Source organism: Eumetopias jubatus, unplaced genomic scaffold, assembly GCF_037043125.1.
Source record: "Eumetopias jubatus isolate StellerSeaLion01/CBP00866 unplaced genomic scaffold, mEumJub1_p1.0 scaffold_14, whole genome shotgun sequence".
Taxonomy (NCBI): domain Eukaryota; kingdom Metazoa; phylum Chordata; class Mammalia; order Carnivora; family Otariidae; genus Eumetopias; species Eumetopias jubatus.
This window is the reverse complement of record NW_028274820.1, coordinates 48,239,826-48,265,782: the sequence shown is the minus strand read 5'-3', so window position 1 is coordinate 48,265,782 and position 25,957 is coordinate 48,239,826. Positions and strand designations below refer to the sequence as shown.

Here is a 25,957-nt window from a genome sequence, read left to right as displayed (position 1 = left end):
TGAGCGCAGAGCCCGACATGGGACTCGATCCCACGACCCTGAGATCCTGACCTGAGCTGCAGTCAAGAGTTCGACCCTTAACTGCTTAACCGACTGTGCCACCCAAGTGCCCCAAGAGAGATTTTTATAGTGTAGTCGCCTTTTCACTTTCCTTACAAATAGTTGAAGTTTTCACTTGAAGGCGTATCATAAGGAAGTCACTGGAAGTGTTGCCAACACAACACCCACTCCATGTTGAGAATGCTGCGTTGGCTTTGAGCGGTGCTGGAGATAGTAGTGATGGGTGGCTCACACATGAGGGCTGAGTGGGCTTTCTGAGTTGGTAGGTGGTCTAACCTATCCTGGAAATTAGTTTTATTATCTGTTGACTTTAAGTTTCAGTCTTTTTTTATTTTTATTCTTGTGGTAATAACATTTAACATGGGATCTGCCCTCTTCCAAATTTTTAGGTGTCCAGTACAGTCTTGTTAACTGTGGGCACGTTGTGGTAGAGCAGGTTTCTAGAACTTACCTTGTATAACTTGTCTGCATCTCAGAGGTGTTTTTGTGTGTCCCCCTTCTCCTTATGATGAATGTGACATTGAACGAATCCAAACACCTCTAAGAATATATTTTATTCTTTTAAAATGTCTCCTAATACCCACGTGTGCTGAGAATTAACTGACATTCTAAAAGTCAGAATCTGCTTATGGTATCCAAAAAAAAAAAAAAATCATCTTTCTCTCTCTAGAGACTTCCACTGGGTTGTCTTATATTCTTTTTTTTTTTTAAGATTTTTATTGACTTATTTATTTTTGTGGGAGGGAGAGAGAGAGAGCGCACTCCAGCATGAGCAGGGTTGGGGGGAGGGAGGGGCCGAGGGAGAGGGAGAAGCAGACTGAGCAGGGAGCCTGATTTGGGGCTCAATCCCAGGACCCTGGGATAATGACCTGAGCCAAAGGCAAATACTCAACCAACAGAACCACCCAGGCGCCTTCCACAGGGTTGTCTTAAAGTTGTTTGCAAGTATTTTACTTTCTGGGTGCATCCTGGTGAATTTCTAGAGGAGAATCATTTATAAATGAAAAGGTATTCAGAAACTGGTGTTTAATTTAAGGAAATATTAAAGAGTTTATTTTCATGGCCCTTCCAGGTTAGCATGCTCTTCAGTTGCCAAATCTGTTAAAGATTTGCTGATGTCCATTGTTAGGTTTTTTTTTTTTTATTACGTTATGATAATCACCATACATTACATCATTAGCTTTTGATGTAGGGTTCCACAGACCTGTACCTCTGAAACAAATAATACATTATATGTTTAAAAAAAAAAGAGGGGAAGAATGAAGGGGGAAATTGGAGGGAGAGATGAACCATGAGAGACCATGGACTCTGAAGAACAAACCGAGGGTTCCAGAGGGGACGGAGTTGGGGGGATGGGTTAGCCTGGTGATGGGTATTAAAGAGGGCACGTTCTGCGTGGAGCACTGGGTGTTATACGCAAACAATGAATCATTGTTAGGTTTTTAAAAGACATTTTATTTAGATAGTATGGCTTTCATTTCTTACTGCCACCCTCCCATTGCACTATTGCTTCGAACACAGATTAAAATGAAGTTTATCTCTGGAAAATTTGGGTGTGCCTGCCATGGTGACTGCTTGGATACGTAGTCATGTTCCCGTTAGATCACATCTCTCTGCTCTTAAAGGAGTATCCTGATGCATGTGGCTAAATTACATTGTATCTTCATTCAGGAAATACAAATTAGGGAGGGAGAAAATGGCAAGGATCAGTATTTTTGAAAGAAAAAAACAAACCCTGGGAGAGATAATAAAAAATAATAAAGTGGAGAGAGAACGATCTCTCTGAAAAGCAGTCTATTTTAGGATATGTGACAAAGCAACTCTTGGGGTTGCCTAGGTATGCATGACAGCTGTAGTTTCTGCTCAGATGAATAAAATACGGAAATTAATGGGAACTTGCCTTTAGCTGGGGTAGCAGAAGCAGGCTACATGGTTCAGTGTAATGCTTCAGCCAGCCCAGAGTGGTGGTGAGGTGTGGGGGGTATGTATATATACATTGAGGAAGGAGGGTTCCTTGGAAAACTCTGCTTTGCCAGATAAGTTGCTCCTCCAAAGCCACCTCCTCAGAAGCTCTGAGATTTTTCACTAAACAACAAAGTGGACATTCTGCTTTAGAGATTTTTGCTTGTGGATTCATGTACATGGTGAACTTTTCCACTTCTTATTTTCAGTATCCAGTTACTGTTCTCTAAATGAATGCTTAATTCTCCACTTTAGTATTATTTACAGTTTTATTCTGATGCTGCTTCGGGCAATAAAAATTATTTGCAGTTCAGATTATGAATTTGTATACTATTTCCTCTGTTAACATGCAGTGCCTCTTGCTCATTCTTTTCTTTGGTAGCAAACAGCGTATTTTTTTTTTCTTCAGTTTATCACAACCATAGAAAACGCTTTTACAAAGCGATCACTAAGCTGTTCTTGGTCTATAGGTTTTATCAGAAAAACTAATTAGGAAGGAACAGGCAGTATATCTCAGAATGGGAAACTTGCCTCACTTTGGTGAATTGCAGCCTGTTCATTCCCACTGTAAACACATCCCCCTATTTCCATTTAATTTTGTATCCAAAACAATAGTGACAAAGAATTCTATTGTGAAGTCGCAGAATGATCACTGCATGCCTGGTTTAAAAGCAAATCAGGACACAGGAAAATTCAGATCATGATAGCTTTTGCCTCTTTACTTATGTCTTTAATTTGGATGTGACTTGGAAGTAACTGATTAATTCACTAATGTTTTATGAAATATCTTGATAAGGTAATACTTAACAGTACAATGTAATTCTGTTTTGGTGGCAGGTGGCCCGGCGTTGGGGCATTCAGAAAAACAGGCCAGCTATGAACTATGATAAACTTAGCCGTTCGCTTCGCTATTATTATGAGAAAGGAATCATGCAAAAGGTGAGCAGCTACAGCAGCATTAAAATTCATTGAAATGTTGCACATTAATCTGCATGTAATACTTTAAAAGCCACATGTCTTTGTGTTGCTGAAGCAAGGTTTTCACTCATTTTAACATACGCTTAGCTCTTGGTCTTGGTACGACAAGCCTTTCTATTTATAAATTCATTGGCATTATAGAACTATGTAATAATATCTTATAGAAACTAGTAGACTTTCTGGAAGTCCCAACTTTACCGTATTTGGTAAAAAATGTTGTTTCAGTACTAATAGTCCCATATATTCCCACAAGTTGTTGATAGTCTGCGACATTCTCCACAGTTACATAATTTTGAAATGCTTTTGTTTATGGATTCCAATACTAACTGAATTCTTACTTTTCCCCTCCTTGTCTGAAGTCTTGCCTGGTTTTGCTGTTTGACAGCTTTGTTACCTAAACCATTTATGAAAAATAAGTGTTTGATATTATTTCATTGGTGAATGAAGTTAAGGTAAATATGTTTTACTTTATTTCAAATGAGCTTCTCTAAATATTTGAAGGTGGCTTTTAAAAAACTTAAGATAAAACAAATGGAATCCACATAGAACAAAATATACACTTTTTGAAGAAGGTAATGAATAAATGAATAAAGATAAAACGTCGGATATTTGTTATTGTTACATCCTTCAGCCTTGCATGTGTATTCATTCCTATTGTCTAGACTGTGAACTAATTTTATGATTTATCTCTTGTGAACATTACTGTTTTATTTTGTATCCTTTGTTCATGCGGGGGACACAAACTTAGTTATATATTGCAGATTGTGGCATATTTTTATACCACTGTAATTACGCCAAGAAAAACCAGACCATTTGCTACATGAAACATGCTAGAATAGAGGAAACAGCTTCATTGAGTTTTTAGACCAAAGGGAATCGGTGCTCTGGAGTTTGCCAGCTCTCAGAAGTTACAGTGCCCGAGATGCTTGAAAGATAAGGCTGAATTCATTACTTACTTCTTATTTCCCTGAATCTTACCTTCAAGACATATAACCGTTACCTACCTGCTCCCCTGTCTTCTTCACCTCGACCCTGCGGTCCTTTTTTAATTCCTTCCTTCCTCCCAACCCACCTTTCCCATTTGCAGCCAAATCCTTTCAGACGCGTTCCATTCCTTTCATTTCCCTCACCGTCTAGCTAATTCCTGACACATGGAGTGGGCTGGCTGTGGAGAGGGCTGGCGCTGTTGGGTGCTCAGGTCCCCTGGGCAGTGGTGCGCAGATGTCAAAGAAGATGCACGCAGGATTTAGGTTTGCACGCTGCCTTCTCTGTGGATCACCGTTTTGAACAGATTCCTCTCCTGCTAAATGGTGGTGTTCTTACTTCATCAAGTTATTGTCATTATTAAATGAAATAAGGTAAAAGAAACTATTTGAGACTATTTCTTTATCAGTTAAGATAGACTAGCAAAATGTCTGTATGTGACAGAACTTTTGGCGTGTTGCTGCATAATATAAGAAAGCATAGGCTGTTTAATGGTGAAACATACAAAACTGAAGTCTACTTGTAATGAGCACAAAAATGAAAGCTTTCTACCATTTTTACAGACATATTTACTCTTCTTCCTCATATGCCTTGAGCCATTTTACTTGCTACCATTGGACACACCTGTGACTCCCTCATTGCCTCACTGATATCGTGCCCTCTGTGGAGAGTATCTTGCCTTCTGATTGTACCTAACATCTGTACCATTCTAATGGCTAAGCAAATTCTAACAGAATCGTTCAGAGGGTAATTACGCCGTCCTTAAAAAAAAAAAAGACAACCCTATGATGTGGAATTTTATCTTTCAGTGTGTAGGGGAAAATGTTTGTATGACCACACTTGTTTATAAACTTAAATTATATATGTATGTGGTGTATATTCAGGACAATTACCTGGAAAGATTAGAAATTGAAATAAAAATAATCAAATGGATCTAAACATGTAGAAAAACCCTGCTTATTTCAGTAGTTCTGAAAGAGATAAGAAATAATGGAGTTTGGCTTTTAGATTGTACAGGTGTGACCTCCTATTTCAAAACTTAGAAATGCCTAGAGAAATCTGTGCACATATTTTAACAGCAGTTATTTGTGGATGATATCATGATAGATCACTATTTCTTTTGGTTTAGTCTATAATTTTTAATTTTCTGCCAGTTTTTTTATGTTACTTCTGAGATTTAAAAAATTAACACATAATTTAAGTATCTAGTCTTTCAAAGCACAGTTCAAAAGATACTTCCTTGTTAACTTCCAATTCATCTCCTAAAAAAAATTCATGTTTTATCTATATCAGCACTGTGATTTGGGTATATTTAATGTACAGCATTTTCTAGATTGTAATTGTATTACTAATAATGAAAGACATTATTTCCCTTGGTAATTATCAGCCCTTGTTCTAAACTCCGTGACATTTAACACAGTTCAATAAATATAGTGGTAGTTCCAAAAATGTTTTTTTTGTACAAAAAATAGTAGGAAGCCATGAGTTAAGGCAGACTCCTTAAGAGATTTTATAATCTTGATTGCATGCTGTACATTTTAATTCCCCACAGTGATTTATCAAATCATTTCTAATTATAACCAATAGCAACAGGTTGGATAAAAAAGCTACCAGTAGCCTGAAGCAAATACCTCTTTTTCTGCGGCTCCAAACAAAACAAAGCAGGTTATTAAAAGCTCTAAGGTCTGCAGGCCATTTATTTTTTTTTTCTCAAAATGCTTTGAATAAAGAAATAAAGGAAAACTAGGATTTCATATCTTAGCTTTGTTTCTGATATTGCCTGTCTTTATTTTTATGGCAATTTCACCTTTATGAACTCAATTTCCTTTTTATAAGGGACTAAAGTAAGTGAATTTACACCAACTGCTCTGTTTGCTGTGCAATGTCCTAGAGACTTCCTTTTCAGTTTTACAAGAAGCTTTCCAAAGAAGCCATTCCCACCTCTGTTTCACAAAAACAGGGGAACTGAGGACTGACTAAGAAACATGTACAAGGGGCGCCTGGGTGGCTCAGTTGTTAAGCATCTACCTTCGGCTCAGGTCATGATCCTGGGGTCCTGGGATGGAGCCCCGCATCGAGCCCCGCATCGGGCTCCCTGCTCCGCGGGAAGCCTGCCTCTCCCTCTCCCACTCCCCCTGCTTGTGTGCCCTCTCTCACTGTGTCTCTCTCTGTCAAATAAATAAAATCTTTAAAAAAAAAAAAAGCAACATGTACAAATTCATAAAAGCTAAATGTTCATTGTATTCAAACCTAAGAATATTCAGATTATTTGGATTCTCTAAATTGGCTCGTCTTATAAGCTAAAAACATCCAGGACAAAACAGTGTTCTAAATCTTGAGTCCAGAAGAGTAGCACTCTTTGCTAGAGTGTTTTTTTTCCAAACACATGCAGATAGTTTATAAACCATGAACTGAACATTCTCCATGGCAAAGCAACCAGCAGTGCCTTTTTTTGATACATAGGAACCCAGAGGCATTGAATAATTTTCGCTTTTCTAAAATTACTAATCTCTGCATACACATGAAGGTTTACCTCAATGTCAATACAAAGAATTGCATTCATACACACCCCCCCTCCCACCCTTCACCCCTGCCCCGCCCCTGTTTTTTTTGAGAACCTCAGTTTTGTCTGTTAATGGAGGGGTTGCACATTTGTTTCACTCAATTGCTTATAATTTCTTAGAGAAACATTAGTCTTCAAAATTTAAGTTTGGGACATGTCATTCCCTACAAATTATGCTATTTCCCCTTTATTTCTGGCAGCTCTCACATTTCTTTTTCTCATTTGCTCCCTATGCATTGTATATTTTAAATTCCCTTCACTTTTTTCCACCTCTTACTTCAGCGTGACACTTTGCACACATCCTTCACTTCTGTCGAATGCCTCTTGCCTTCATTTTTAAAAGTGACGTACCCAAGATGATGCCGTCCTCTTGATCTGTCTTTCATTTAAATAAGGCTATGCGTCTTTTGTGGGTTTTTTTTTAGATGAGAATACACAGTGCCAAAAAAACGAAAAAAAAAAAAAAAACAGAGAGAGAGAGAGAAAAGAACCAGTTCACCTGTGAATCAGTCAGTCACTAGTCTAGTCTTATTAAGGACACAGCACATTTTTCTTTTAAAGTTTGGAAGTTTAGGTTTTCTCTAATTTCAGAAATGTGATATTAAGAGGGAGACACTACACCTTAAAGGTCCAGTTATTTTATAAATAACGATAAAACCATTTAAAGCAAAGGAAACAAAATTTCACTGTGAGATACCTGCATGAAATCATTGATCTTTCCCCCCCAAAATAACAATGTAAGTTTACCTTTATATTAAAACAAGCAAACTGCTAAGCTTTCTAGCTGTGCCTGGAATGAATGTAATTATTACTCAAGGTCAATCATTACTCAAGGCCGCATTTCCCTCTCTTGGACAGAAGTTTATTCCACAAAATAAGGACTGTTTTTGCTTTTATGGATATCTTTTAACATTTGTTATGCATCCTTTCTGACATATTAAACCGTGTTTTTGTTCTTTCCTTTCCCTGCTCTTCCCCATTTGGGGATTGTGAAGATTGTGGTTCTTCTGAGGTTAATTGACATATAACCTTACGTCAGTTTCAGGTGCACAACCTAGTCATTCACTCTCTGTATCTATCGTGACATGATCACCCTGGTAAGCTTAGTTAACATCCGTCACCATACATAAGGATGGGTTTTTCTCTTCCGTATTTTCATCAGGTGGCTGGAGAGAGATATGTCTACAAATTTGTCTGTGATCCAGAAGCCCTGTTCTCCATGGCCTTCCCAGATAATCAGCGCCCACTGCTGAAGACGGACATGGAACGCCACATCAATGAAGAAGACACGGTGCCTCTGTCTCACTTTGACGAGAGCATGGCCTACATGCCTGAAGGGGGCTGCTGCAACCCCCACCCCTACAATGAAGGCTACGTGTATTAACACAAGTGACAGTCACGCAGGGCCTCCTCGTGCTTCTCCTCTTTTTGCAGGATGCAGAGACTCTCTGAGTTCTCTTCAATCTTCGTTTGATTTTTGTTGTTTGTATTTTATTTTTAAATAATAATACACAAAAAGGGGCTTTCCTGTTGCATTATTCTATGGTCTGCCATGGACTGCGCACTTTATTTGAGGGTGGGTAGGTGTAATCTAAACATTTATTCTGTGTAACAGGAGGATAATGGGTGAATGGGTGGGGGAATATGGGGATTACTTTTTACTTAGGCGTGGGATGGGGTCCACAGGTTTTAAGTATGATGAAGCTATATCATGTTTATTTGATTTCAAACAACATAAGAAAATGTTCATTTTCTCTGGGTATCTATGGTACAGTTAATTCACATTGTGTAAATATCCACATGGAGACTATTTGCCTTGGGCATTTTCCCCTCTCATTTCTGAGTCTCTGCAAGGTGTACAAAAAACAAACAAAAACAAAAAAAACTAAAAAAAAAAAAACTAAAAAAAACTACTGTAAATGGCAGTTTACCTGTTAGAAATGACTGGTTTTGCACCTGTTGTAAAAAGGTATTTAGAGATCGCATTTGCTGTTTTTTGTTTTGTTTTGCTTGCTATCTGACTCACAGAGGATAACCGTAAAATGGGTAATTCTCTCTGAAGTTGAGTGATCACCATGACTGTAAATGAGGGGCACAATTTTGGACTCTGGCTCCAAACCGAGTCACAGGCCAGTAGCATTCCGTGTACCTGGTGCCACCTTGCTGTTGAGACGCAAATCATACTGTCATTTAAATATTTTGAAGCCCATTTCAGTTAAATAATGATATGTCATGGTCCTTTGAGATCTTCATTTAAATGTTAAATCTGGGATCACAATGAAGCAAAAAAAAAAAAATCTATCTTCCTTGAGTACATAAAGAAACATTATTTAATCGATAAGAATTAACTGTACTAAATCACATATTATGCTGTTCTAGATACAGCAAGCACTCCTTAAGAAAAATATCCAATACACTAAATAGGTACTATAGTAATTTTTAGACATGGTACCCGTTGATATGCATTTAAACCTTTTACTGCTGTGTTATGTTGATAACATATATAAATATTAGATAATGCTAATGCTTCTGCTGCTGTCTTTTCTGTAATATTCTCTTTCATGCTGAATTTACTATGACCATTTATAAGCAATGCAGTGAACTACAGATAGCATTTCAGGACAAAATAGATGACTCAGACCATTTATTGCTTAAAAATAGCTTATGCCATGCTATGCTCTGAGCAGCTTTGATGCACATTGACAAATGAGGAGTAAGCTTCAGCTTGCTAAGGGAAACTGTGGAAACTTTTGTAACTTGGTGAAATAGAAAATTATTTACAAACTGTCGAAGAATCTGAGGAAGTTGCTGTATGACATAGTGCTGGCACTGATACTCATCTTGTTTTGGACAGTTGGACACTTGTGTAAATGTGATTGGATTGTTTGAAAGAAGACTTAAAGATTTAAAGTTTCAAAGGTTTTTGTTTTGTTTGTGTTTGGCATTTGGAAAAATAATTGAAAGCAGGATATGTTGTTTCATTCACCTTGGACAAAAAAAAAAAGGTGGTGTTATAATATCTTTGAATAGCTTGCTAAACCATTCAAACAAGAAGCCTGAATTTTATTCAATCCATCAATATCCCAGAGGAACAACATTTTTTAAGCACCTACAGTGAAATGTTAAGAAACAAGAAAATCCTAAACACAAAGCCAAAATGAACCTATAAAAGCACTTCTTGACGAGCACAGGAAAGATTGTCGAAAGATGATTTCCTGGCTACCCATTTCCCAGCGTGGCACAGATCACAGCTTGTGTGTCTAAATCAAACAGTTATTGGGAAACCCACATACCGTCATCAATACTACTCACATTTAATCCTACAAAAGGGCCTATTTTAATTTCAACATATGTATGTAACCTGTGATTTCAATGATTGTTCTGCATATACCTTACATATCATTTGGCCCATTATGGGCTAATAAGTATGCCTTAAAAATGAGAACTCCCCCCCCCACTATGCTCATATGGCCACTTACAGCACTTAGAATAAAAACATATTTTAAAATATTCAGCTAAAGATTTATTGGAAAGAGAATTAACGTATTTGGAGAAATTGAAGGAGAAATTAAAAGTGGGTCTTTAAAATATCATCTAAATGAAATTGTATTGAGGATTCTTTTTCTTTTTTTCCCTGCTTTTTCTTTGTTTCCTTTTTCCTTTTTCTTTTTAAAATTCTAGTTCTAATTTCCCATTGGGGAAGAATTGGACTATGAGTTATCTTAAGGGATCAAGGAAGAACTGGTGTTAATTATATAATATTTAAGGACAAACTATTTTTCTGCTTAAGGTAGTGACTCACAAAACAAAATGAGTAATTGGCCAACATTAAGGATATTTCCAATACAGAAGGGTTCAAAACTTTGCATTATAAACTCTTTTGGGAAATGTATTCCAACGTTTTCTTTTTTTTTTTTAAGTTCTGTTTTTATTCTACTTTTTGTTCGCTTGTGTTTTTATTTTCAGATAGATTAATAAATCTGGCAGCTGATTTCTGCAAGATTCTCGTGTTTTGAATTTCTAATTGAATTGGCTCCTCAAACGTAGAAAATTAATTAGAAATATAACATTTTCCTTCAACTTGGTAAAATAAACTAAAAGAAATATCTCCCTTGGTGTTTGCCACCTCTTGATGATGACAAGCTATTACCCAGGAGACTGATTCCAACAAAGATTCAAAGAATAGTATATCCTGAATAACTAATTAAAAATGACTTTTCATAAGTTATGCCTATGAAAAATGCTGAAAAATAAAAATCCACACAAAGCCAACAGTGCAGATCAGGTCTCTCAAATCCTGGATCGATTTTAGAGGTCATTTATTTGAACCTCCTTTTTACAGATTGTTTTAACTTTCTTGTAGCTGCTATAACAAAGTTAATGGGCTGAAGCTACACAAATGTGTCCTTTTATAGTCCTGAAGATCAGAAATCCAAAATGAGTCCACAGGTGCTAAAATCAAAGCGTGTGTGTAGGGCCCGTTCCCTTTCAAAGGCGCCAGGGGAGAATCCCATTTTAACCTCTTCCGCTTTTAGAGACTGCTGACGTTCCTGGCTTCCAGCTCCTGGCTCCTGGCTTGGTCACTCCAATCTCTGTTTCTGTGGTCACATCCCTTTGTCTACTAAAGTCTGTTCTTCCTCTGCCTACCTCTTCTAAGGACACTTGTGATTTCATTTAAGGTCCACCCTGGATAATCTCTCCCTCTCAAGATCTTTAACTCGATCATATCTTCGAAGTCAGTATCATTCATGGGTTCCCAGGGCCAGGACGTGGCTGTGGAGGGGCGTGAGGAGGGTGCTGTTACTCAGCCTGTCACGTAGATGAAGACACTAGTAAAAACCCTGATTGATTTACCTATGGGCAAAAAAAGTTCTGTTGTCGGAGGTAGGATTAGAAGTTACTGAAGAACATTTTTGTTTATCATTGAAATAGTTTTACTTTGCAGAAATGGTACTGAGAGCATTCTCTTAAAGTTCGCCTGTTCCACTAAAGCATCTGGTAATGGCGTCAAGCCTTTACATGATTTAATAACCCCTCATGTAAATATTAGGTAGTGAGAGAAAAAAAAGTAAGGTGTGATAATTACAGAGTAGTAGCACAGTTAATTCTGTTGTCCAAGCCAGAGTTATATTTTTTAAATAAATTTCTTTTCGTGCTAGAATGACTTGTTACTATACCGTCTTAACATCTGTAAGGGATTCCTATTTTTTAGGTGAGAATTATAGAGTATGTCTGTTGCTCAAAACAATTCTAAAATATGAGTCAACTTTATATGACAAGGACAGAAAACTTTTACCCCCTGTTATAGTGTTTAATTAGCCCGGTGATGGGAGTTTCTAAAATGAGTGACTTGGTCTATCAAGCAATACTTTCAAGAGCATATAAGGACAAAACATTAGAGAGAAGGCTATTTGAATGTTTTGTACTGGGTATCTTAAAAGAGAAAAAGTAAAATTTAAAAATAAGTGAGTAAGCTATTTTCCAATTGGAGTTTGACATGAAGAAGGAGGAAATAGAGTTGAAAAAAAAATTAGGTCAAAATGATAAAAGGAAATTAAAAACCCTATTGAGCATATTAAGAAATTGTGGTAAGAATTTCATAATAGCCAAGATTCCAGAAAATATCAGTGTTGGACATGATACTGAAGAATTTGGCCTAATAACTCAGAACTGAACTAGTACTTTCAGGGCTTGACTTTAATATATAATTTTTTAACATGAGACTCCTTTAGAAAGACTAATTTATAAAAAAATTATGGAAAAATACAGTCTAAGAAGAGTGGGCAACTTTATAGAAGTAACGATTTTAGAATGTTAAATTATATATAAAACAGCTATGGTTTAGGAATTCATATGTAGCGTAGGTTTTTTTTGTTTGTTTTTATTCTGCACATAGACTCCTATATTCTTATTTACTTCCATTCTAAAATGGTATTTATGTTTCTATGGGGAAGACATTTTTAATTCACTTGGATGAATTGAAATTATGGTTTGAGAAAACACCCTACGAAATTTGTGATTATAGCAAATTAAATAGGCTCAAAATTTAAATCTAAAATAAAAGTCCAGACCCTGAAAGTATGATCGTTATCACTCTGGATGGTGACACATCTAAAACTTAAGGCTTATTAAGTTAAAGTGGCATATCTAAAACTTAGATAAAGGTTGCCTAAATTTTTGACTTGCTTCTAACCATCTGAATCATTTTAATCATTTAATGTATGACCAAAGCACTTGAGTAATGTCTTTGCTGCCCTTCTCCCACTTCCGATGTATTATTCTCTTTCTGGTAAGTTAGGTCCCAGGACATCTGATAAACATTTTTCTAGTTTTATGTTCTAATCTCTCTTAATACATTATTTCACTTAATCTTTTCAGCAACTATATCGGGAAGAAATTTGGGGAAGGGAGCTATCTAAATTATTTCAGTGACTCCCATGTGCCAGCCAGCATGCATGCCTCCATCACTCATTGGCTTTATCGAGGAGAAGCTGAGGCTCGTGGCAAAACAAAAATGTCCTTGTGTCAAGATGTCATGTGATCACAGGCAAATTCATAAACTCTACTTTTTTCTGTAACTTGGACCTAACTACTTTCTTGATTTAAATTTCTAACAACTTAAAAATGTATGTAACAATGATTCACATTTTGCTGAAACACAGTCTTAAGACATTTCTTTAACCATTTTAATAGTCTTTATAGAAAAATCTGACAAAGAAATCAAGTGCTATTTAAACACAGCAACATCAAACTATGATTTTTTTTCCATGTCTTTAAGCATTTAGAAATCAAAATGATTGAAGTATCACTTTGTTGGTGGTGGTGTTTTGTTTTTGTTTTTGTTTTTTTTCCCCTACTGGAGAAGGATATAGCTTAATGCTACCAAAAGAGACAGATGTATGATCAAATTCATCAGAAAGTTGTAAACGCTGCCCCCCATGATTTATGCTATTAGATATGTCTTCTGAAAGTAATGGATTTTCCAGAAAACTTTTAAGGCGCAGTGAATTTGAATTTACATGATTCAGAAGAAGCAACAGACAGATTTTTAACTTAGAAAGTAGAACTGAAAGCATAGAAATTATTTTATATAGAAATCTTAATTTTTTTTAAATGTCACATTACTGCAAAGGGGATGGTGACCTCTTATGTACATTTTAATTTTCTGAAGAGCTAGTAAAAGTACTTGTCCTATAGTTTAACATGAATTTAATTGGAGGAAGAAAAACGTGGGGAAAAAATGGGAGAAGAGAAAGACAATGCAGGTGGCACTACTTTTTAAACTACAATTTAAAATGCTAGCCTACTTTTAATACTGCAGAAATATTTTACTTTATACTTAATCATAATATTAAATTCTTTAATTTTTTGTTTTAAAAGTGTGGTATAATATATATAACGCAAAACTTGACATTTTAACCATTTTTAAGAGTGTGATTCAGTGGCATTTGTTACATGCAGAATGTTGTGCAACCGTCACCACTATTTCCAAAACATCTAGATCCTTTTATTCTTAAAGTATTATTTAAAATACCACAGGAGATACTTTGTTATACGTAAGAATTAAAAAGGTAAAACATGCAGCTTTTTCTGCTTTCTAGTAATTCATATTACTTGCAGTTTCTTCATTAATAGGTTGTTCTTGGTTTTACCCTGTAGTTTGCTGGCTTTATTAAAGAAAAAAAATAAACATTATGCATAAACACTATGTCTACAGAGCCCCAATTATTGTTGCAGGGAGAAAAGTTCATTTAGATAACCAGCTTATTGGCTATTTTGAAAATAACTCTGTTATTTAGGTGTATGTTAACAAATAAAAACAGTCACTGTACACAAGCCATGTCAAGCAGTGAACTGCTGTTTTGCATTCATGTTTTTAAAATTTGAAGTGACAGATGTGATTAACATATCATAAAAACACAAACATACTGAAGGTATGCTTAAACTCTTTAAGAGTGATAATTTCAGATGATTTTTTTTTTTTTTTTTAATTCACAAACGCCTGGGTGGCTCAGTCGTTAAGCGTCTGCCTTCGGCTCAGGTCACGATCCTGGGGTCCTGGGATCGAGCCCTGCATCGGGCTCTCTGCTCAGCAGGAAGCCTGCTTCTCCCTCTCCCACTCCCCCTGCTTGTGTTCCTTCTCTCACTGTGTCTCTCTGTCAAATAAATAAATAAATAAATAAATAAATAAATAAATAAATAAACCATTTAAAAAACACAAACATGCTGGATTAAATAACAATAATTAATTAAACTAGGCTATCAAGATAAAATGGGCATCTCTCCACCACCTTCTCACCATATCCTTAAGTCTAAACACTAAGAACTTTCTAAATGAAAAGAAATAGAATATTTTTCTCTGACTTGCCAAATCTCTTATAGATTCAAAATCTATTCCTTGCATTATGGTACTCAATCACATACATATTAAGGTGGCCTGTTTAGAATCGTTCACTTATGGAGTAAACTTTTGCTTCATTATTGGAAGGGTAGCATGTGAAGAGATAAGAATCTATTATTATATTTAATTTTTTTCTCAGATTTATACCAGGCCCAAATGTGATACATTCCAATTTTGTTTGTTGATTTTTACTTGTTTCATTAAGAGCTTGTAAATAGTAAACGTTACAAATAACACACAAAGTTGCCATTCTAATTATTTTGCATGCTTACCTGTGAACAAAATTATGAAATAGAATCAAATGAAAAATAACTTTTTCCACACAATTTGCCGTTTGCTTATTTTCACAAAAAACTGTGATTATGTAGAAACCCTGAGGCAGCATTTCTAAAACCAAAGCAAGGCGAAAAATGAAAATAAATATTTGGATAATTTAGATCCCAAAGGAAAAGTGCATTGCACACTGATTTATTCATTGAGTGAATATTAATTTGTTCATATTAGGACAGACTTGAGATTATTCATTTCAGTTTGTTCTATGTTCTATGGGAAATCTATTGATTTAATCTCTCAAAATCCCCTGATATGAATCTTCCACAAATTCATATTAAACACTGCTATAAAATCAGCTGATTGTGTCCTTTCCGCATTCAAAGCAAATGTCGCATTTCATAGGTAGACCTTTTGGAATATACAACAGATTTATAAAAAGTGATCCCTGCACTCAAACTAAGTAAGACTAACCCATGTAAATCTAACACACACTTAGAGAATGATATGATGTGGTATATCAGGCTAAAATTGTCTGTCATTTAGTGCACAGATTTTATGCAAAAAGGGCATGGTAAAGAAGTAGCCTTAAGAATGCTGGTGGCAGTGGGAAGCAAGGGTACTTTTTTTTTTTTAAATATAATGAGTGTGTAAGTTCAGTCCTGCCTATTACCGTAAAATGAAGCATTTAATTAATCACTAAGGGTAATGTGGCCCATAAGGCAGGAGGATGGTCAAATTGATTTATAAATCAAGGCAGAGCAGACTGCTGACTAACTTCTGGACTGTCCTGATCCTGAACATCTTGATCAAAAATGTTTGTCAAATGCCCACTTGCTGTGTACATGTACATACTGGGATTTCTCACTGTGTCACGAAGGGGTTATTGTATTAGTTACTAGTTATGGTTCCAAGGAACAATAACCAACCGATGAGGTGGTTTTCAAACCCAAGAGGCCCCATTTTGCAGATGCTGTAGCTTTTCTTGTTACCCACCCTGACAAGTGGCCTCCTGTCCCCAACCTACCACTGATGCTTAAAAAGGTCAGTAGAGATGAATAAAGCATCTTCTAACACTGAGTTATTTCCAGTCTTTGATGCATCCCACCTCAAAGTTGCAGCAGCAGTGACTGTTTTATAGCAGAGAGCTCATGGGTTGATACTTACCTAAGAAGCCCTGGGATACTGGGATAGTCCCTATTTGCCCAGAATAATTCACTTATTGTCCCTGCATATTATTAACAGTGTCCACTTTTCACTCTCAAACTCTGGAAAATAAATTCACTTTCTACCTGAACTGTAGATCAGAAGGCCTGATTAGAACGCTCTTTTTGGCTTGCCTTGCACGATGATTTTTTGTGGTCGAATCATCACACCGTCCCTCCGGGACAGATAAACTTGAGGGACTCTTTCCTGGACCTCACAAAATTAACCTCCCTCCCCCCATATCTGTGGTGACTCATAATATTTATCCAGACATTTATTTTTTGTATTCCTGTATCTTCTATTTTATCAGTCCAGGAATGGTGGAAGGTTATAAGCATTTGGGACATAGGCATCTCTATGAGTATCTGTGGGGCTGAGCTGGATTTTAAGGTTTCTGAATTTTAGAAATATCTTCATGAAAATGAATGCACTGCGACTCTGTTCTAAGTGGAAAAGGAGCTTAGTAGAAGGAGAGTAAGATGGCAAAGTAAAAGAGTATGATAACTTAGTTATAAAAAAAAAAATTCCCAGTAGCAAGAAATAATGATAAATCTTTTCAGGTCACCATTCCTGAAATCAATTATTACCAACCCTCTTCCCCTGCGAACATCACTTGACTTAAGATTCAGAGCCCAGGAGAGAAAACCGAAGAGTAGGCCCTTGGGTTTTCTCCTTGCCCGTAAAAGGGCAAGGAGTCTCTCTTGCGGCCCCATCAAGCCCTTGTACCATGGATGAGAAGTAATTCCCTCAAGTCACTGGCAACTTAAAAAGAAACAGAATTGCCCGCGGGTGTCCAGGCTTTTTCACAGTCCCTAAAAATAACAGTATCGTTCCTCTTCCGAATGGGAAAATTGCTTTTTGTTCTCCCGTTTCTTTCGAGAGTTCTTTGAGTCCTGCAGGAACTTCAAGGCTGCTGATGTGGTACTGGGCATAAAAGCAGTGGTTAGCAAGAAATGGAAATGTTTACCAAGTTCTTGAAAAGTATAATCTAAGAGGACCAATGATGAGAATAAAATAATATGGAGATAGGGCAAGTACTCTATGCGTTTGCTAGGTTGCCATAACAGAGTAACACAGACAGGGTAGTTTAAGCAGCCGAAATTTTGTGCCGATTTCTGGAGACTGGGAGTTTAAAATGAAGGTGCTGGCAGGGTTGGTACTTCCCGAGGGCTGGATCTGTTCTAGGACTCTCTCCTTGGCTTATGGTTGGCCTCTTCCCCCCGTATCTCTTCACATTGTCTTCCCACTGCTTCTGCCCTTGGTCCAATTTCCCATTTTCAGAAAGATGTCAGTCGTATTCAATTAGGGTTCACCTTCATGGCCTCAATTTATCTCACCTCTGTCAAAACCCTATCTCCAAATAAGCTCACGTTCCAAAGCACTGCAGTTAGCGTGCCACATACCTCTTTTTTGGAGGGAGGATACAATTCAACCCATAACAAGTATTTAAGTTATGGTCAAGTGAAAATGAAAGAATCCATTAAAATGAAACAATTATCATCCGTCAAGTATGAGATTCAGACTTCAGAGATAAAAGGCAACTCTATCTTTCTTATTTTACGTGACTAATAGAGCTAAAGAGGTTGTATAAATATAGCCAAGGCATTGCCCCTCATTCTCAAAGATGTTCGAAATAAACTGTGTCCTCACAGTGTTCTTGTCCCTCCCCCAGTTACCACTTTCCTCAAAAGATACTATAGGAAAATGGGAATAAAGGGATTGCTCACATAGTAAATTTAATGGAAATCTAATACGAAAATGTAGGGATAATAAATGGGAAAAAACAAGCAATGGAAAAGCAAAAGAAGGAAAATGGTACTGTAATGAGAGTAGTACGTTCTTGCTGTTCTCTGGTGTTTAGGACCTAAAAACTAACTATGTGCCAGGAGAAAAATCTATGAACAAAAAACACTATAGACTTTTCTGAGCTAAAATGAGAAGTTAGATGAGGAAATTTGCGTTGAGCACTACTTATCATTTAAGCACCATTGAGCAATAAGCAGCATGGGTTTACACAGAACAAATCATGCCAAACAAATCTGATTGCTTTTTTTATTGAATTACAAGATTAGTGGATGAATGCAATGTGGGAGATGTAATACATTTGGATTTTAGCAAAACATTTGATACAGCATCTCATGAACTCAAAAATGAATTCAAATAGTCAGGAGTATTAACACCAATGTAAGGAGTGGAAATTAAATGAAGGATTGCAAAGAAAAAGAAGTAATAATCAACCGTGATATGGCAGCTTGGGAACACATCATTATAAGGTGCTACGGTGATCACAGGATTTATTCAGTACATATTAACATTCACACAGCTTTCTCAGGCTTGAAAAAAAGAAATAGAATAAAAGATTCAGCACACACCCCATTATTTCAGACAATGTATACAATCAATCCAGATTTAGGGGAAGGAGAAAATAGATTTGACCTCAAACATTTCTGTTGCTTTTGAAAATAGTTACTTATGTCACTGGATCATTTAATTCACTTAGTTTTCTAAGATTCTGTCATGATGCTGTTATTTGATCTTTTTCTGTGTCTCAGGACAAGCCAGTGCTTTGTCACCTATTCTGCCTAGCTTTAAACAAAAGATGTACCAAGAAGATAGCACAAACTCTCTTGGTCGCCTGACTCCTCAGCATTCAGGAGACTTGAATTCTACTACCATGGTGTGTGGACCTCATGATGGAAACTGCCCTCAAGGTGCAAGTTAAATATGATACCTAATTAAATCAATAGAAAGGAGTAGAAGCATTGCAGTGAAATTCACAGCTGATACTAAGTTGGGAAGTATTGCTCAAAGCACTGAGGCCAGTAAGATGACAGCGGTGCCCTGGCATAACTGAGAAATGCTTATGTCAAATGCAAAGCACAAAGGTGACTGGGAAAGGGGAAAACTCAGCAGTAATGCCAGAGGATGCAGCAAGGTGAGTGACGGAACAGCAACGCGCATGTGAGTTTACCATGCCAGCCATCCCCCAAGAGATGTAAGATGCTGTTTGATCTAACAGATGAGTTTGAAAAAGATTCATCAGTTTCTGAATACAATGCTAAAGTCCCTTCTGGAAGACTGAATGTATTCCCTTTGGAAACATCCTTTTCTAGAATAACAAAAGGTAGAGAGGGAAATCATAGCGTAGCCACAAAGAATGACTGTCAAGTGCTAGGGTGGGCTCATGGTGAAGGATCAAGATGTGTACAGTATGGTTCAAAGGGGAAGGAATGATAACATTTGCCAGCAGATGTATAATATCTGTTAAGAAAAGTAGCAAAAGAGAATAAATACTTTTGTAAAGGGCAGGAAAAAACACCCAACTGGAAAAAAAAACTATAATAAATAAATTTATAGTCACATTAGTAAAAATGAAAATTCTGAGAGGGGGAGACACTATATGAGAAATAGTCTTTAAATTTCACCCTTCCCTTTGATTAAAGAACTGATTCAAAAATATGCCATAAAATTAGAAATGCAATGGTTTTTGTACAAGGATTTGTCAGGAACATCAGAATATTCTTGACAAACAGATCCAATAACCTATTTGAATAAAACTTCAAATTCTAATATACCCGCCTTTCATTTATCCATTATAAATATAACTATTGACTCTGCATGTTTCTCTTTCCCTCGCTCCTTTCTTCTTTCCTTCCTCCCGCCCATCCTCTTTTTCTTTCTTTCTTTTCTTCTTTCTTCTTTCTTTCTTTCTTTCTTTCTTTCTTTCTTTCTTTCTTTCTTTCTTTCTTTCTTTCTTTCTTTCTCTCGCTCTCCCTCCCTCTTCCTTCCTTTCCTTCCTTTTCTTCCTTCCTTCCTTCTTCTTTCTTTTTTCTTTTCTTTCTTTTTCTTTCTTTCTTTCTTTCTTTCTTTCTTTCTTTCTTTCTTTCTTTCTTTCTTTCTTTCTTTCTTTTTCTTTTTTTCTTTTCTTTTCTTTTCAATATAATTAACCTGCATGTTTTTAAGTAGTTTGTGTGGTCCAGTGTTCTCTACCAGAGCAGTGGTGGAGATTTGGGCTAGACAGTTCTTGAGCAAGACTCTTGTGCTTTGTAGGATGTAGAGCATCTGGAACCCCCAAGGTGCCACATGCCAGTGAGACCTCCAATAACTATAACAGCTAAACCCCTACACATATTTCTAAGTGCCCCTAATGTAACCCCCACCCCAAAAGCTCAAAAAAATTTTAAGCACACTCACCACAGCTAGCCCAATAGTTAAGGTTTCTACATTCAGGTTTATTGCCATACCTGCTTGGGAACACAAAGATGCTTGTGATTGTTCAAGGATTCAATGTCTCAAGAGCCTTGTACCAGCCAGTTTATTCCAGATTGTGTTAAGTGGCTTACACAAACAGTTTCTTTCTCTCTCTACATACCCATCATGGGTCAGCTGCAGTCCTGTTTCAGAATTCCTACTGACAATGCAGTCACAACCTGGAACATTAATGGTTGTTACGGCATGGGGAAAAAGAACATGGTAACCATCAGCTGGCTCTTGGAGCTTCTGCTCTGAACTTAAACTAACACTTAATAGTCACTGGCCAAAGAATGTCACTTAGCCATTCTTCAGTTACAGAAAGTGGGAATATATAACCTTTCTGGCGGGAGGGATATTTAATATGAGTAAACAAACTACTACCGGTCCTTACTATTCTTTTTGAATGTCAAGGAAAATAATGTTGAAATTTATCATAAAATTCCCCAGAGTGGAAATGACACCTTTAAAGGAGATGAAAGTTACTACACTGCTATTCATAGCAAGAAATTTAGGAAAACATGGAACAGAGCTGCTTTTTTTTTTCCAGAGATGGGAGAATAAAAATCACCATGCTAGAAACTATCTGACTTTCCTGTTATTGTTACTGAGATATTTTTTGCTGTGTTTATAAAACATATAATTTGTAATTACTTCAGCACAGACTTACTGAACCAGCTCTGGAGATGACAAAAAATGAAGAAGGCACAGCTCTTTCTCTTGAGGAACTCACAGTCTAGGAGGCAAGAAAGAAACAGATCACTGACTATAATTCAGTATGTGAAATTTTGTATTATAAATATCTAATAACTATTTGAGTACAGTTATGAGAGCAGTTAATCTTCCCTGAATGTGGATATGGAGACATCTTTATAGATGAAATGATATATGACCCAAGCGTATAAATTTGGTGGACAATTTCAGGTAGATAATAGGGACTGGCAGGTGAGAGAGAGACAGAAAGAAAGAAAATCTGGGACTGTCAGACTCTTCTGGGAAATATTCTTAAGACATGCACTTCAATCTCCCAACTCCCAGTGACACACCAAAAGAGCTGGGGCATGCTCATCTGTATAAAGCTTCCAAGATGATTGCACCCTCAACCTAAACACCACAACCATTCCATGTTTTGATCTACGTTCTTTAACAATAGGATAGGATCACTTGGAGTTTTGTTTTAAAATAAAGATGCCTGAATTTCAGATTCAGTAGGTCTGGGATAGGGTCCAGAAGTCCTAATCCCAAATGATTCTGCTATAGGTGGTCTGCTGACCTTATATGGCATGGAAGATCGGAGGAAGTATGCCTGGGGTTGAGGTTATTGAGAGAGGCTGAAACCAGAGTTTGAAATTCTTCTCTGGCAAGACAAAGGGTTCAGGGTGCCTATAAATTGGGGCCACTATTCTGCCTGCAATGACATGTGTTAAAATTCATAGTCTGTAAACCAAAAGAAAAAAGTCCATTTTTCTGTATGCTAATTGAATTCATAAAATAAAATAAGACTCTAGAAATTCTTAATATAAAGTACATTTTAGAAACTCAGCTTTGAGTCATCAAAGACTATTAAGCAGAAGGGTGAAGAGTGATATTTTTGTTTTAAAAATGTTCTTTTGTAGATACGTGTAGGCTATATTGGGGTGGAGACAAGCTGATCAAATAGGATGCAATTAGTTGACACAAGAGATGGAAGAGGACTGTAATTAGACCCTGGAGCTTCATTTTCTAGGAAGTGTGAGTTCCTCTGGGAAAAGGCTAAGAGGAGGGCCTTAGGTTTGTGCTCTTCCTTGTCCCGCATCCAATATTATTGTCTGCTTTCTCTGTTAAAAGCACAGAAAGATTGATTGTGGAGAATACAAAGTTCTCATCTTCATTTGCGTTCACAAGGATATTAAAATATGACATTCCCAAAGACAAAAAGAAATAAACTAAGAAAAGGATATGGGAAAGTTCTGAGTACAGGTTTGGTTTAGAATAAGAGCAGTTGTACCCTGGTGTGGAGAGACTGCTTTAAAATGCATCACCAATGATGCTGGGGAGATCCGTATATCCAGATCTGAAACAAGCTGACAGACGGTCTTTCAAATTCTGCCCCCCAAATCAGCTCAATGGTAGCATCCTGGTTCATAAATGAGAAAAGAGATTAGAGGGACAGATCTATTTAAGCAGTTATTCAGTGTTGCAACTCGTTGTAGAATACTGCAAGGGCTTAAAGATTGGGAGGTGGAGGTGTGCCTTAATTCTTGACCCACCATGATCCATCAAACTGCTCTAATAGAAGATTCCAGAGTTGAGGTTTGGGGACTTCCAGCTTGAGAAAAATGGCTTTTTTATGCATTATTGAATAGAGTGTCTTTGAGTATATTTGGATATTACCCTTTACACATTATTTGAGTAGAGTGTCTGGATATGTTTGAAGATATCTAGCGCTAGCTAGTTAGTGGATCAATCTGGCCTCTGTTTCCAGTGTCCCAATTACAGGTATAAAAAGATGGGAAATGGGATGTTAAAAGAGCAAAATTAGCCCTATGATAGCGTATTATAATAAATGGGGTATATTAGAATAACGCATTGAGAAAAAAGGATAGCTAAAACTTTTGGTGCCGGTGGAAAGCAGGTAAGGGGTTTGGTGGCACTGCAGCATGAACAGGAGTAGATGGGGGCTGGGCAAGGAACAGAACAGCCAAAACAAAATGAGTAACTGTCCAAGGCCCATCATCGAGGTGAGTGGGAGCCAGTGGAACCGGAAGGATCACAACAGGACCTCAAGCTTGATACAGCCAAAGTCAATGCATGTATGTATGTGGCTACACACAGGACAACTGGAAGGAACCTTCTTGTCATGCCCCAGATATTTCAGAACAGAATGGGCAATTTTTCCTCTGCACGGAGACAGTATGTTATGATAAATATATTGCTAGTATTTACAGAAATTTGAGTTTTAGGATGACACGTGTGGGACTTAGAGACAAACCAAACCTTATTGTAACACTTGGTTATATTCTCTATCTTTAAGAGTCATTGCTCTGTCCTGCCTTTCTGCTTACACCTGTCAGTTCCCTGACTCTGACCTGGTCCCCATCCTTGGCCTTTTTCTAGTCTCACATTATGTATTCTCTCTGGATTACCTCTTTGCAGTCTATGGTTTCAACCACCACTTATTCTGATTCATTCTAAACATCTAATTCTTAACCCCAGCTCCAAATCCTAATTTCAGACTTACTGCTGGATATCTCAAACTGGATATTCTACAAGTCTTTCAAATTTAATGTGTTCTAAAAAAAAAAAAAACAACAGTTAAGACCTAACTCAACAATTTGGATTCAACACAACCTTTGTTCCCTCTGTACACACATTTACTCTGAAAAATCTAAAACTTACCTTCAGATGTATCTCCCTGCTCATTCTATCTATACTCTGTATTAGTATGTCATAACTAATTGAAATCATAAGTTGTTTAAATTTGACCTTCTATAAGATGTACTTATAAAACATTAAGCAAACATTGAATGATCATGTTCTATTGCTAGTTTCATAAACGTGGCAAGAGGACCATGGGGCAATGGAATTCCAAATATCTTACATGTATAAACATGAAGAAGATCAGGAATATAAATGAGTTAAGCAGTCTAGAGCCATTCATTACCTCTGCATGTGGCCTGAGTAAGGCATTAAGCCAATCTCTTACTATCCTCTGCACTATCATCTTGCAGAAGATAAAAGCCATGAAGATCACGTGCAGAATCATCCTGGACTGTGTTGACTGGGTATTTTAAACCTGACTTCCTCTTCTTTACCTTGCCCAGGATAATCAGCTGCAGAACCCATCCTGTGTCCAACGTTTCCTGCTTTGAGAGAACTTAAGTCATTCTGTTTCTGGCGTAAGAGATACCCCAACTTTGCCTTTGGGCTGGAGGAAGGGCAAGGGAGAGTTTTTTTTGTTATGTTCCTTGTTTCACCACTATGCTTAGAGAGATAGCAAGCGGGTTTGGGTTGACCGACAGTGATGGGCTTTAGAAGAGGAATATAAACTGTATACACTGCTGAGGGAATCTAGCTCTCCCACTGAGTTTGGTAAAGTCCTGGGTTGAATCCTTGGTGTGACAGGCACAGAGGCTAGATACAAGGAGGCTCTGTATTTGACAGGCAAGCAGTCCTGAGGGAGATAGTCTTACCAATGTATAGCATCACTGAAGATTATTAACACAGAAGACATGGCATCAAGACAGATTTTGGACCAAAAAACAGAAAAAAGTCTTTTGGGCTTCGTGTACTTTGTTTATAGTTTCCCTCAAGAACATTTCTAATTTTTCCTTTAAGCTCTGTTTTCCTTTTGTCTCCAGAGTAAGAAATCTAATCCCAATTTTTATTACCTAACATAGAGTAATTCTAGAATATAATCAGTTTATAACCTGATTTGACCTGGACAATTTTCTGCATTCTTAAGTACTATTGTACATTTGATTTTTAAAAGTTACATAATACTTAATTGTATAGATGTTCTATGGTTTATTTAACTATTTTTCCAATTTTGACATTTATTTGCTTCTATTGTTTTACATTATTATAAATTTCAGATAGGCTATCTTTGTATTTTGAGCTTATCATTTTTTGAGACTGGGTTGAAGTTCCTAGGAGTGAAAGTGCTAGGTCACAGGAAATGCTGTTGTACCATTATTTTAACTACTGCTGAAGTTTAAGTAACCAGCAACAACAACAGCAAAAATCATGTCAAGGTCATTTTAGAGAAAATAACAAAGCCATATTCCTGAATAAAAGGTAACCATGCAAAAACAAATCAATGAAATTTTTTCAGTTAAGGTAAGTGACTGAAAGTTCAGGATGGTTTATTGAATATTCAGGTAATTGACTTATTTCTACCCACAGGAAGATGTAAATATACTCTGGGCTTAGGAGGAACATTGGCAAAGACCGGGGAACATTGTTTCCTTTTACTTCTGAAGGAATTTTTTTTTAAAGAGTTTATTTCTTTATTTGACAGAGAGACACAGTGAGAGAGGAACACAAGCAGGGGGAGTGGGAGAGGGAGAAGCAGGCTCCCCGACAAGCAAGGAGCATGATGCAGGACTCGATCCCAGGACCCTGGGATCACAACCTGAGCTGAAGGCAGATGCTTAATGGACTGAGCCACCCAGGCACTCCTGAATTTTTTTTCTTAGAGTAAATAATATCTTATGTCCACAGAATCATAGAATCCCAAAGTCCTTGCAGACCTAGGTTTAGCTGTTGGCATCAGAAGGGAATAAACAGTGGTGTAGCTATAT

General features: G+C 37.0%; 1 protein-coding gene across 1 annotated transcript in view; it reads left to right on the top strand.

Moving 5' to 3' along the window:
- ETV1 (ETS variant transcription factor 1) overlaps window positions 1–8,116 on the top strand; it is an 88,892-nt gene extending 80,776 nt beyond the window's left edge. Inside the window, exons 14-15 of the mRNA XM_028119148.2 lie at window positions 2,860–2,961; window positions 7,710–8,116. Coding sequence (XP_027974949.1) covers window positions 2,860–2,961; window positions 7,710–7,931 — 324 coding nt within the window. The 3' untranslated portion in view covers window positions 7,932–8,116. The remainder of the gene's footprint in view (window positions 1–2,859; window positions 2,962–7,709) is intronic.
- The last annotated feature ends 17,841 nt before the right edge of the window (window positions 8,117–25,957 follow it).